The following is a 12,041-nucleotide window of genomic DNA, read 5'->3' on the forward strand; positions in this document are numbered from 1 at the left end:
AAGTCCTTGGGCTTAGTGGCTTCTGTCTGCTCTAAAAGGCATCAGAAATCGACTTTTTTCTTAAATCTGAAACCTTTCCAATCTTAGATAATTCCCTTAATCATAGATTACAGTTGTCTTAAAGCCAAGCCCAGTACCATTTTTTCATTCATTGCTGGGAAGACTTCCATTGTAAACATGTGTAGTCATCAGGACTGAAATAGAAAACACTGCCTTTCAGAACATCACTTTCTCATGCTTGCTACTGAACTGGATCAGCAGCGCAGTACCAGAAACTTCTGTAAGGCTCAGGTCTAGCCACAAACATGACTCTTTGGGCAGCTTGTTATCTGTACAGCCCTGGTGGTACATGGCTTTCGGTGCTCTGCCAGTCCCTTCTGCTCTAACCAGCAAAGGCCGTCTTGCAAGGAATATTACCGATATGCAGAACAATCTGTTCCTCTTAGAGTACCTTCAAAATTATTATCTGTAAGCAACGCATCCTTCTGTAAGTCAAACATCCTTGTATATCTCACATGTGTACTCCACTTGTATCAAACACAGAAATGAGGAGAGATACTCTGAGTATAGATGCTCTGGAAATACTTCCAAGCTATTTTGCAGTTCAGATTTGAACAAGTATCTCTGCATATCTGAACAAGTTTTAGAACTGACATTCACAGCATTGTTGTATTTCAATAGTATGTGACTTGTAGAGAACAGTTTTCAGGGTATTTTAATGCATATAAATCATCATTCCTAATGAAGAAGAAAAATCTCAAAACAGCCTTTTAAAAATGCTAACAATACTATGCATTTCTCCTAGTCACATCATACAGTTTCACTTAATACAGATTAGGTTGATTTGTATTTATTTTTCATACCCACAGTGGCATTTTAAGTCACAGATGCTAATATTCTTTTCTTTTCTTTTTCCTATATGCCACTAAATAACAAGTTCTCCTGCTGTCTCCTTGGAGCAGTATCTTTCAAAGCATTTTTTCTTGTATGTCTTATGTAGAACTGCAATACAGGCATGTTCACTGGATTACATTCTCTATTAACACTCATTGTCATTAAACAAGCTGCTGCTCATACATCTCTCAAGGATAGCAGAAGGTCATCAGGATTGAGGCGGCAAAAGGATGTCCAAAGACTTTAGAAATTCTAGGGGTAAATAACAGAGTATGTTTGCAGAAGCGTCGTCAGAAAGATGGACTGTAGTGGCAGCACAGTCTGAACAGATGCTATCCAACACAGCGCTTCCACCCTGGCTGTTGCATCTGTCAGTACCCTCACCTGTTCTTTCCACCATTTTTTCAGAGGTAAAGAGCACCATTAGGGCTGGTTTTAATCAACACATCGTCACAACAGGAAGAATCTGATCATCTGTGTATGTATGAAGTACACTGCAGCTCCACAGGGACTGTGATATTTCAGTCAAAACTCTTGTGTTAAAGCAGTCCCAGAGCTGATCTGGTTTTTGTGTTTTGTTTTTCATGAAGAATGATAAGAAAGGACTGTGTGCTTCAAACATTTTGTCTGATCATTGTTTGGATTTTTTCTTAGAGAATTAACAGCACTCCAGAAGAAAAGGCAAGGGAAGTTACTCTGACAAAAAGGCTTTAAAAGCAGATACGTTTCATGTAGAATATGCACATTTGTGGGAAAAGTGACTGTATGTGACTGTGGTTTCATACTAACCCACAGTATAATAAAACACTGTGCACTAACTCCATCTACAGGACATTATAATACTGACACACCATATAATTTTTAAACACTAGTCCAATGCCTTTTAATTCACACATTACGAATGCTATTGCAGACATTATAGATAGAACACACATATAGATAGAACATACACATATAGATGTACACACACACATATAACTCAACACATTTTCACAGTTACCTTGGCAGGCCAGATGAAGGACTTCATGAACACTTTAAAACCTCACGTTTCTTAACATATTATCAAAACAAAGGTGTTTCTGCTAAAATATCACACTTATTCTATATGGCAATTGTTAAATGAATCGCCTGCTTTTATTCCTTATTTTTTTTTTTTTTTAATAAGAGAAAACAGTTGTGTGTATGAATCTTTGCCCCTTTACACACTTCACTCTGTTTAAATTTGTCACGGTACCAGAAGAGAAGTTTATCTAAAGCTGTTCATATGTAAGAAGACACTGTGGACATCAAGGCGCAAATGAATCTTTCAGGAATCACTTTCAACACTGCAAAACCAAAAGCTGCTGCTGGGTCGTTAGGCAGCACTACTGACAAGACATCAATATTTGTAAAATACAGAAATGTATCTGCCAGTCTTCTTAAATCCTTCCACTGATTTTTGAATTTAACAGACTTCAAGTATACTCTAAACTACTTTAAAATTTTTAGTTAACCAACCAGCTGCTGGATGATGTGTTGTACCACTACCATTTGTTCTGAACGCTATTTTTAGGTTTTAACTTCTGCATACATTCCATAGAGATTCGGTGCAACATTGTCTTTCACATAGCTCAGCTGTCAGGGGTTTGAGCTTGCATATTCTTCTTTTCCCAAGCAGTCCCTCTTCACCAAGGAGGTCTGCTTTGGATTCGCAAGGACAGGTACTGACTTAGAACACAATCCTGACCCAACAAAAGATGATTTTAATTCCCTTTTCCTCTAGGGATAACATGGGAGAAGGAGCCACGCGGCTGGGAGCATTCCAGCAGCGCCCACAGGAAAAAAGTTACTAACAAGCATTTACATTAAAAATAAAAATCAAAACAAAGCGCAGTAATTACAGTTTTTTTCCTCTAAGAAAGTTTTACTCTGGAGCAGTCATTCTGTAAGAATATAAAGGACTGGACAGGTGTTTAAAACTCAGTCTACTTTTAGCTTGTTTCAGATAGGTTTTGCTTTGTTTTATTCACAGTACTGCTAAAAAAAATAGTTGTTATGCAAACAAATTGCAGTTTTCTTTCAATCTTCTCTTAGTTAGATTTATCTGGGATTTGAACAGGGATTAACTTTCCCCAATACACTGAGCAGTAGTGCAGCCCATGCAATATTTGTCTTACGCTGCCGTATTAAATTCAAGGTTCCCCAAACACGAGGCATTCAAAAAGATCCCCTCACCTTCTTTCAGTCAATGCATTCAGCAGGAGGCTCCAGGCCCAGAGGCAGTCACAAAGAACAAGGAGTCTCTTCATGGTGGGCTCTGAAACTGAAAGGAAAACAATCGTCAGTGCCCTCTTCATTAAAACAGGTACTGTGGAAAGAAACCATCCAATCTAGGTGACTTTGGCAGAATAATTTGATGTCAGACAGTGACCTCGCAATACCAGCGCTCATGTCATTCAGCCTAAGGGGGGCCTTGGCCATTTTGTTTTCCTTCTGCTTTTGGACACAGAGCTTTGAGAGGAATCTATGTTGCACTGAGGGTGTGTTTCTGTTTGCATTATCCTTGAACTTCAACAAAAGCAATTATGAGTTAAAGCTGCTGTCCCCAAACTCTGTGGCAGTATTTACTCCATTCCTTCCTGACAAGGCAGCTCCCTAACATCCCCAGGTAAGAAGTGTAATTCTCTTGTTCAACTTGAGCCAGCCTGAGCCCTCCCAAGGCTCTTGGAAGGTGTCAATGTGTAGCTGTGCACCTGAGGAGAGCGGTGCTTCCCCCACAGCCACTGCTTTGCTTTGGCGTGGCAGAAGCAACTTTCTTCTCCAGCTGCAACTATTCTCCTCTTCCCCGAAATATTTGTGTCACAGACGGAGTACAATCATCAGACTCTGACTCTGTGATCTCCTGCTACGTATGCACAGTAATATTTTTGTCAGGCTAAAGGGCACAACTCACAATGAAACCATGTGCTGACATCCTACACACCATCTCCTAAGTCCCTAGCAGGCTCTCATTGCTGCTGGGAAGTGATTCTGCACTGGAGCCTTTTCCTCCCCTCCAAACGTTTCCTGTCCTCTCTCCAGAGTGAGTTACTCTCAGTTTACCTTTGAGTAAAAAGGAACACAACCAGATTGTTTCTTTTGCTTTCCAATGAACCATAAAACACAAAGTTGGCTGATGTCTGTGCAATCGGTGCTCTAGATTCAACCCAGGAGATGCTGCAGGTCCCCTTGCATATCTAGTGCACTGGAATCCAGTTGATTTTTTACCATTCATTACATTAAACAAAAAAATCTGGAGCCCATCTTTTCCCCCAATAATGGAGTTTTTAAACTGCCTGAGAAAACGGAGCACTGTGCATAGAAATGCTCTTGTATCTTTAAACAAAGCTATCCCAACTCACTGCACACCCTCAGGGACAATTTAAATCAATAAAATATCATTACAGAGCCGCATGTAAGCAGCGAGATATAATTAATGCGTTTATAGACAAATGATCGGCAGATAAGCATTTAGTGGGGCCGAGCTAATCTGACTGGGTGGGAAGGAGCCGGACGGAAAGCAGGGATGAAGATTTTCAGGGACGAGATTCCATCTGAACTCGCTCTGGGATCAGCCCCCTCCTAGAGGGAGAGGCAACATCTTTGGCTTCCAAAATCGCCTTCTCCCAGTCCCGCCAACTTCTGCCTTTGCAAAAGGCTTCTCGGGCTGAGGTATGGAAAGTGAATTATTTGGAACTATCTTGGTCTGTTGAGCTCCACGCTCGCTCCCCCCAAGCTCCTCAACACCATTCCCTCCTACAACCAAGCCAGAAAAGCGCGATAAATCCTAGAGGAAAGTTTCTGGCAGCTGGAAAAACCAAACGGTGAAGACTTTCAGGGAGCACAGGACAGCAGCAGCCCCTGCCCCCGGCCTCCCCCGGCTCACACCGCTGGGAACCAGCTCTGCTATTCCCGTTCAAAATGGGAGAAGGAGCCACGCGGCTGCGAGAATTCCAGCAGCGCCCACTGGAAAAAAAAAAAAAAAAAAAAAAAAAAAGAAAGAAAGAAAGAAAAAAAAAGAAAGAAAGAAAGAAAGAAAGAAAGGAGAAAAAAAAAAGGGGGGGGGGGGGGGGAAGAGGCATTTTGATGCATTTTGACCCCCAGCGAGAGATCTGCACAGCTCCGAGGCGCAAATCTGGACTTGTTTTCCTCCCGGCATTTCAACTTTGTATTTCCCCCTCGCCCTGAGCGAGCCACCCCTCCCACCGCCTCCCTGGGAGCAAAATAAATAAATAAACCCCCCCCCCCAAACCCATACCACCTTTTCCAAGTGGAAACCCGACCACGCTAAAAAGGTAAATAAATGAAAGAAATGTGAAAACGCCCCTCGATCGCTGCGGATTTTCGAGCTGGAGGGGTAGGAAAAACCCACCCCGACCCGGCGGTACCTGCGGGGAGAGAATCGCAGAGCAGAGCTGAGCAGCCGCCTGCGCGCCGGGACGCGGTGCCCGCAGCCGGCAGCACCCGGAGCGGTGCGGGTGTGCGCGGTGTGCGTGTGCGGTGCGGCGGTGCGCGTGTGTGTGTGTGTGTGTGTGCGCGCGTGTGTGTGTGTGTGTGTGTGTGCGCGGTGCGTGCCAGCAGCCGCCCTTACCGGAGCCCCTCGGGCGCGGGTCCGCGGCGCCGCTGCCCGGCTGTGCCGCCGCTGCGCTCCCGCCCGCGGCGCGGAGGCTGCGCGGCTCCGGCCCCGCCGCTCACTCCGCCTCGGCCATCGCCCGCCGCCGCCGCTCCGCTTCTCCGGGCTGGGCGCCCGAATTTCTATTCCAGTATTCCGACCGCCGCTATACAACAAAAGCTTTCTCTTTACCAAGACAGTAGTAATACGTCCCAGGGTAAACCGGATGTGAAATAGGCTGTGACTTCATGCCAGAGAGATTTTATTTTAGAAAGGAAGGTGGTACCAAGCTCTCATCTAGAGACCAATCCGCCCATTTTTTATATGCAGCACAATTTAACTTCCAGTGCTCTCGCCCTAATCCCTTTCTCTCTGGCTGCAGCCTCAAATCCTTCTACAATCTGCAGCGTTATTATTATTTGGGGGGGGCGGCACGGCCGGGGGGGGCAGGGCTGGGAATCTTTGGACACTCGCAGTTTACAAACCGCTCTATTTTAAGAGTCGTACATTATAAATACAACCGACTCGCGTTAGCGTTCAACCTTTGATCCAATATTTAATCGCGGCACACGTGAATGAAGGGTAGCGGGAACGGAGAGGATGCGGCACTCCGCGTGTGCGCCTGTAGAGCCGGGGTACCCCCAGGGACGGGGCGGGAGCGGGGTATGGAGCCAGGCGGGGACGGAGCTGCCGTGCGATCCCAGCGAAGCACAGGTAGCGTGCCCTTGGGGCCAGACCCGTGGGAAATGGGCTCCGGGAGCGGTGCTCCCCGCACTCCCACGCCTTTTACCGGCGGGTGCCCACGGAGCGGCCCCGGGCTCGGCTCTGCCGGGGGCTGCGCCCGGACCCCCCGCCCCGATCGTGCCGGTCCGGGGCTGCGGCGGGAGGGGCGCTCCCGACCCCCCCCCCCCCCCCCCCCCCCCCCCCCCCCCCCCCGCTCCCGGCCACGCGTGTCACCGGGAGCGCCGCGCGGAGTTGTCGGCACTTCACCCCGCAGCCGTCGACCGCTCCTTGGGTGGGAGCGAACGGGGGGAGCTCGGCGGGTGCTGGAACTTGTGCGGGGGAGCGAGGGGAAAGTTGGATGCAGCAGGTACGGAGCCGCCGCTCACCTGCCGGCCGCAGGTTGCTGTAGCTCAGCGCACCTTTCCGCCTCTCCCAGCGCTCTGCAGAAGTGTCAGACGCTGCGAACTGCCGTGAGCGTGGTCAGCTGTCTTGGCTCTGTTCAAAGACCGGACGGACTCCTCGGTGCCTGTTCCTTACGAAGCACAGCCAGCATCCCTGGGAAGGAAAGAATCCTTGCATCATATGCACCTACTGGATCTTAAATACTGTTTACTTTCCTTCTTCCCTTCTTAACACCGTCACCGATCCATTTTCTGTTCCTTCCTATGGTGTTGCTCCAAGGGAGGTCAAAATGCATGTATTTTGTCAGAGATGAGTTAGCATCCTCTGTTACAGCCAATGTTTCTATTGCAAGCTTTTCCCAGTTTTTTTAAAATCAAATATTCCACGTTCTATGTATCCTCACAAAATACATGATACTTTTGGCTTTGTAACAACATGAGAAGGATTTGATTTAACCCAACAAACCAATGACATTCATAGCTAAGGCTGGCAGTAACTTCCAAGGTGGCGGTCATTTTGGATAAGTGCCTGACTTATAACACTGCAATGATTTCCCTAAACACAAGGAAAGCAGAATTTTTGTTTATCAAAGTCCCTCAGGGCACCATGTACCCACAGTCCTTATGATCAGCATTAAATGGCCACAGGTTATTTTCAAGAGATCTGCAGTAGACTTCTTGCTTTGTTTCTTGGCGTCTCCAATGTGGTTCATCTTAGTTTGATTCGAGGTTGTCAGCAGTGCTCAGGAAAGAGGGGAATGGGAAAACCTGATGACTTCTCAAGGGGATTTTAAGTAATGACTTTTCAATTCACGAGCATGCAGATGCTTTCTTAGTGGCTAGAACATGCAATGTTTCCACCTTCTTCTGTTCTTTGTTAATATAATTTTCACTGTTTTTATTCATGTCATGAAGTGTCAGCATTTTGCTTGGGCAACGAGTGTGCTGAGGTCCTCACCTGAGTTTGCAAAAACAAAGTGAGGTATTTTTGTTAAAGTACATGGAAATTGTGTACTGAAAAACCTTTGAGATCCCTTTCCCTGTCGCTAGACCATTAATTGTTAATTATCAATGACCTTGTGAGTGTAGACACACACATTTAAACTATTTTCTTGATGAAAAGTGTATGCTTGCATCAATAAATGTTCAACATAGCTCCAGTATTTCCTTTCTTATGGACATGTAAATTCTACACACATTCGCTGTATGTGTGTATCTGTAATAGGTGGCTAGAGAGACAGACAGACAGATGGAGTGAAGAGTGAATGGTTCATGTACCTCTGTGCCATGAAGTAAGAGCTGAAGTAGTTTCAGAGCCAAAGGTACGTGACCTTGCATCCTGTGTTTCCCCCTCTTGATTTATTTTAATTGGTATCTAAACAATGGCAATGGTCTTGATTTTAGTAAAGTGGCAAGGGTTGTAGTAAAGTGTCAAAGGTCACCCAGCATGTTCTGCCTCCATGGACATGAGTGCTGCATGCCAAAGGATAATACGTTTTTCAGAGTTCTCCCTTGGTGAAAATATTGACCTAAAATTGGAAGTGGCTCATTCTGTCTCTAATTCTCATCTGCTCGGAAAGTAGGACAAAACTATTTTTCCTCCATGGCTGAGCTTCCTGTCCATCAGTGCTCACACATAACCCAGATTTTCTCTTTTCTTTTCGAGGGCTGTTATCACAGTTATCATGTCATTCCATAGTAAATGCTAAAAATATTTGGATGTAATCAAACAAATAGGCTGTTTAAAGATGAATTGTGGTAACAAAATAACTGACTTTTAAGAAAAAAAGACATAAGAGAAAATGTCTAGTCTTTTAAAGACAAATATAATTTGTTTTTACCAACAGGAATGTTATTTCTAAGAACAAATGCTTTTTGGAAGATGCATCCATTGGAATTCTTTTTTTCTTTCCTACCCAAACACCACTAAGGGTAATGCATTTATCAATGGGTTTCAGGGACTGAACTTAAGAGGATATCTTTGAAAATTTCAAGCTATATATAGGAGTTTTTATATTAACTGTGGGTGATGTGGTTTTGTTCTTCAATGGATTGGTCAAATGAGAAAGGAAAGATGCATTTGAATTTGATGTTTCTATGTAACTCAATGTAAGCCGATGTGCATCTCACTGCAGGATTTTGCAGTTCTATTTGGAAAAAGAAGAGGTCAAGATCTCTTTCTTTTCAGGCCAGCTTTAAGACTCCGGAAAGTTTTCAAAAAGCCTCTATGATGTCTTTCATGTTACAAGACAGTGTGGAGCTAAATCCTTTGAAAACGATGTTATTAAATCTAAACAGTCAGCCAAAACTAACTTGGCACTGCTACTATGTGCGATGCTTTGAGCCCTAATGTTAATGCAAGTGATTACTAGCAATGTTATTAAAGCAGTTGAATCCTATTTTGGTAGAATTCATGAATTAAATCAAATTAAAATTGGCATAGATAATGGTTTTTATAGTAGCGAAAAAGTTTAAAGTCTTTAACTCCTAACTTACCGCTATCTTTTCCTTTTGAATTTCTAGTAAACACTTTTTGAAATCAGGCCTATTACTGAAGTGTCTACATCCTTTCTCTTTGCTTACACAGGGTATTCATACAAGTCACCAAGGCAGAATTTTGTTTGTCAGTAGTTCATTTTTAATATTGTTCTTCTTTGTGTGTGCAAACTATACATATGTTCTGTTTTAGCTTATGAGTCTGTGTAAAACAACTGAAGTTCCACAGCAGAATGCTTTGACACAATGTGTCCTGAATAGCCAAGGGATTTGAATAAAGCAAATGAAACTCAGAGATTTACTGGCATACAGCAGATCAGATGAAGAATTAAAATGGAAAGCCCATCTGCTCCAGAGCTTTGAACTCCGTTATTTACAAGTCTTGCTTGTGTGATTAAACAGAAATATTTTGTCTAATACATGATTTGAATTTAATTTCTAATTCAATGTATTTCAGAAGTATATCAAAGAATAGCTATTGCTCCTTCAGTAGTCATAAAAAATTATTGCTTAACTTTTTTTTTTTTTACCATTAATTTACAGCCACAGTAAAGAAAACAGGACATGTCATTGTCAACTAGTGTTTTTTACAAAACACACTTGATGATCTCAAATAAAACATCACCCTCATTATGCCCCTTTTAGTTCACAGTAGGATTGTATCTGTTCCATCTTTCCTTTTCAAAAAGTGAGTAGAAAGAGATGAACTTCCAGGGAAATAAAAATGAGAATCTTCAAAACCAAGTTGCACTACTTTCAAAGAGTCCATCGGAGATACAGCATCCATTAAAGAAATATGAGTGGTGTTTCTAGATCTGTGTTGAAAACTGAAAGTGGCACTTCTTTGAATCCATTATCTATTAAAAATGGAATAAAGATGTAAAATAGCTGACACCCAGAAACTGAGAGCTGATGTTTGTCTCTTGAATTTAAAGTCCCCTAGTGCAATATTTCAAACAGGAAGACCAGTTACTGACAACTTTCTCAGACTTTCTAATCCACTGAGACAACTGCTGATTATGCCTAACCATGCTATTGCTAAACATCAGTGTGAAATTCAACCCGTAAAGTCAGAAATTAAGGATCCTTTCCTAGATAGCAAGATTTCTTGTCTGACATCAGAAAGGAAGAATGGGATAATAATCTGTTTTCTAAAAGAAACAAGTAACAAAAATACACTGGGGAATTAATGAAAACCATCAAAAAGCATAAAGGTCAAAATCAAGAGCTTGCAGGGATTACAAAAGCTTGGTAAATCCAGTGGTGATCATTGACGAGATCTTTTTCAGGAAGCTTTCTCTGCAACAGCTGGATTTATCTGTACTGGAATACAGACACCATATGTGTTCATTCCCTGTGCTCTAACTCAGCGCTTCTGATGAGGTGAAGTATTTGCTATGCATCTACAACCTCCCAAAGCTTCCATCGCACTTTTAGCATAAATGTAGCAAACCTACGTCAAGAAATCTCTCCCACAGAGGAAGGAGCTCAGTCTTGTCAATCTAGTGTGGATATCATTCAGTTGCACTTCATCAGTGAGCGATTTTGTGACTCATTGGCCTTTTTGCTCAACATTTGGGAGGAAATATTTGTTTGGGACTCAAACCTTGGAATTACACCTGGCGGTTTGGTATTCTAACCAGCAGTTCATATTCCTATGGACTAATGAGTTACCCTGTACTTTTCTATTTACTTAAGGAATAAAACTGATTCATAATGTACATTTCTACAAAAATTAGGTAAGGTAAAATCTAAGTAATCAGAAGAACTTCAAAGTTCTTTTTCTTTTAAGAATTCATCTAGAGATAAATCATTTAGTGCATTAATAGAATTTTGTTACTTATTGTTTACTGGTAAGGAAAATGAGTGAATATGAAAAAATAATATATTTCCAGAGATAAGAAACAGTAAAATACATTTTTAAATTTAGAAAAGAAACGTATCAGGAAAAACTCAGTTCACTATTTTCCTGGTACATAATTTTGCCTTTGATTGAACTAAAAGATGCAGAATTAGAATAGCTCGGCCTGAATTCAGAGATATGCTTAAAACGTGTTTAAATCCATCCCTATTCAGCCAAACGCTTAAGAATCCAGTTAATGCCAATAGGTTGTAAGAATTCTTGAACCTAAATGCATGATACTGGGATGAATTTTGCTGCTTTGCTGCTTTGGAAGCCAAATACCCTGCTGACTTCTTAGGTGACCTTGGACACATTTAATTCCTCTCCCTGTCTTGCTGCTTTTATCTAAAATGACAACATTGCAACTTGTGAAGTTTAATTAGCCAAAATTCTTGTAGATTTCAGTGGGATTTTTTTCAGTGTGTGTAGTGCTAAACTCAGCCTTTCTGCAAATACTGTTTGGAGAGCACAGAAAAGTCTATAAAGAAAATATAATGCATGCATCAGCTTGTCAGGTGTTGGATTCCACCATCTAGAAACGCATTTTGTTTGATTCGCCCATTCCTTTACTCCACTGAGGGTCTACAGATGACTTTATCTTCCAATAGAACACACCATATTCTTCCTGACTGCTGGTGTTGTTGCGGGGAGATACGTGTGCCCAATGGCAGTACGCGGTCAAAACACTCGTGCATGCACTGTCCTGACCTCAGGTTGGAAGCCTGCTGTAGGAGCAATGGAGCAACCATTTAAGTGATATTCAGAATTTCAGATTTCATTTTTATGTGGCCTGCTTAGTGCTAAAATTTCAAGCTTAGTCAGGCATCACAAATATAGATGGGAATATAGGAGGACAGCCATTAGCAAACTGATGCCATTGTAATGGTGTGCTTTATTGCTCAGTTTTTATACTTCTCTCTTCTGAAGTCCTTACCCAAATGATAGTAACACTGCTTTCCTGCATTTTCCTTATATCTTAAAATCATCCAGGTTT

At 42.6% G+C, this 12,041-nt stretch overlaps 1 protein-coding gene across 1 annotated transcript in view; it reads right to left on the reverse strand.

Moving 5' to 3' along the window:
* Positions 1-5,563, reverse strand: part of GABRA1 (gamma-aminobutyric acid type A receptor alpha1 subunit) — a 41,897-nt gene extending 36,334 nt beyond the window's left edge. The window contains exons 1-2 of the mRNA XM_021410888.1: positions 5,504-5,563; positions 3,109-3,196 (exon numbers count right to left, since the gene is read on the reverse strand). Coding sequence (XP_021266563.1) covers positions 3,109-3,182 — 74 coding nt within the window. The 5' untranslated portion in view covers positions 3,183-3,196; positions 5,504-5,563. The remainder of the gene's footprint in view (positions 1-3,108; positions 3,197-5,503) is intronic.

This window comes from Numida meleagris, chromosome 12 (genome assembly GCF_002078875.1).
Source record: "Numida meleagris isolate 19003 breed g44 Domestic line chromosome 12, NumMel1.0, whole genome shotgun sequence".
Lineage (NCBI taxonomy): Eukaryota > Metazoa > Chordata > Aves > Galliformes > Numididae > Numida > Numida meleagris.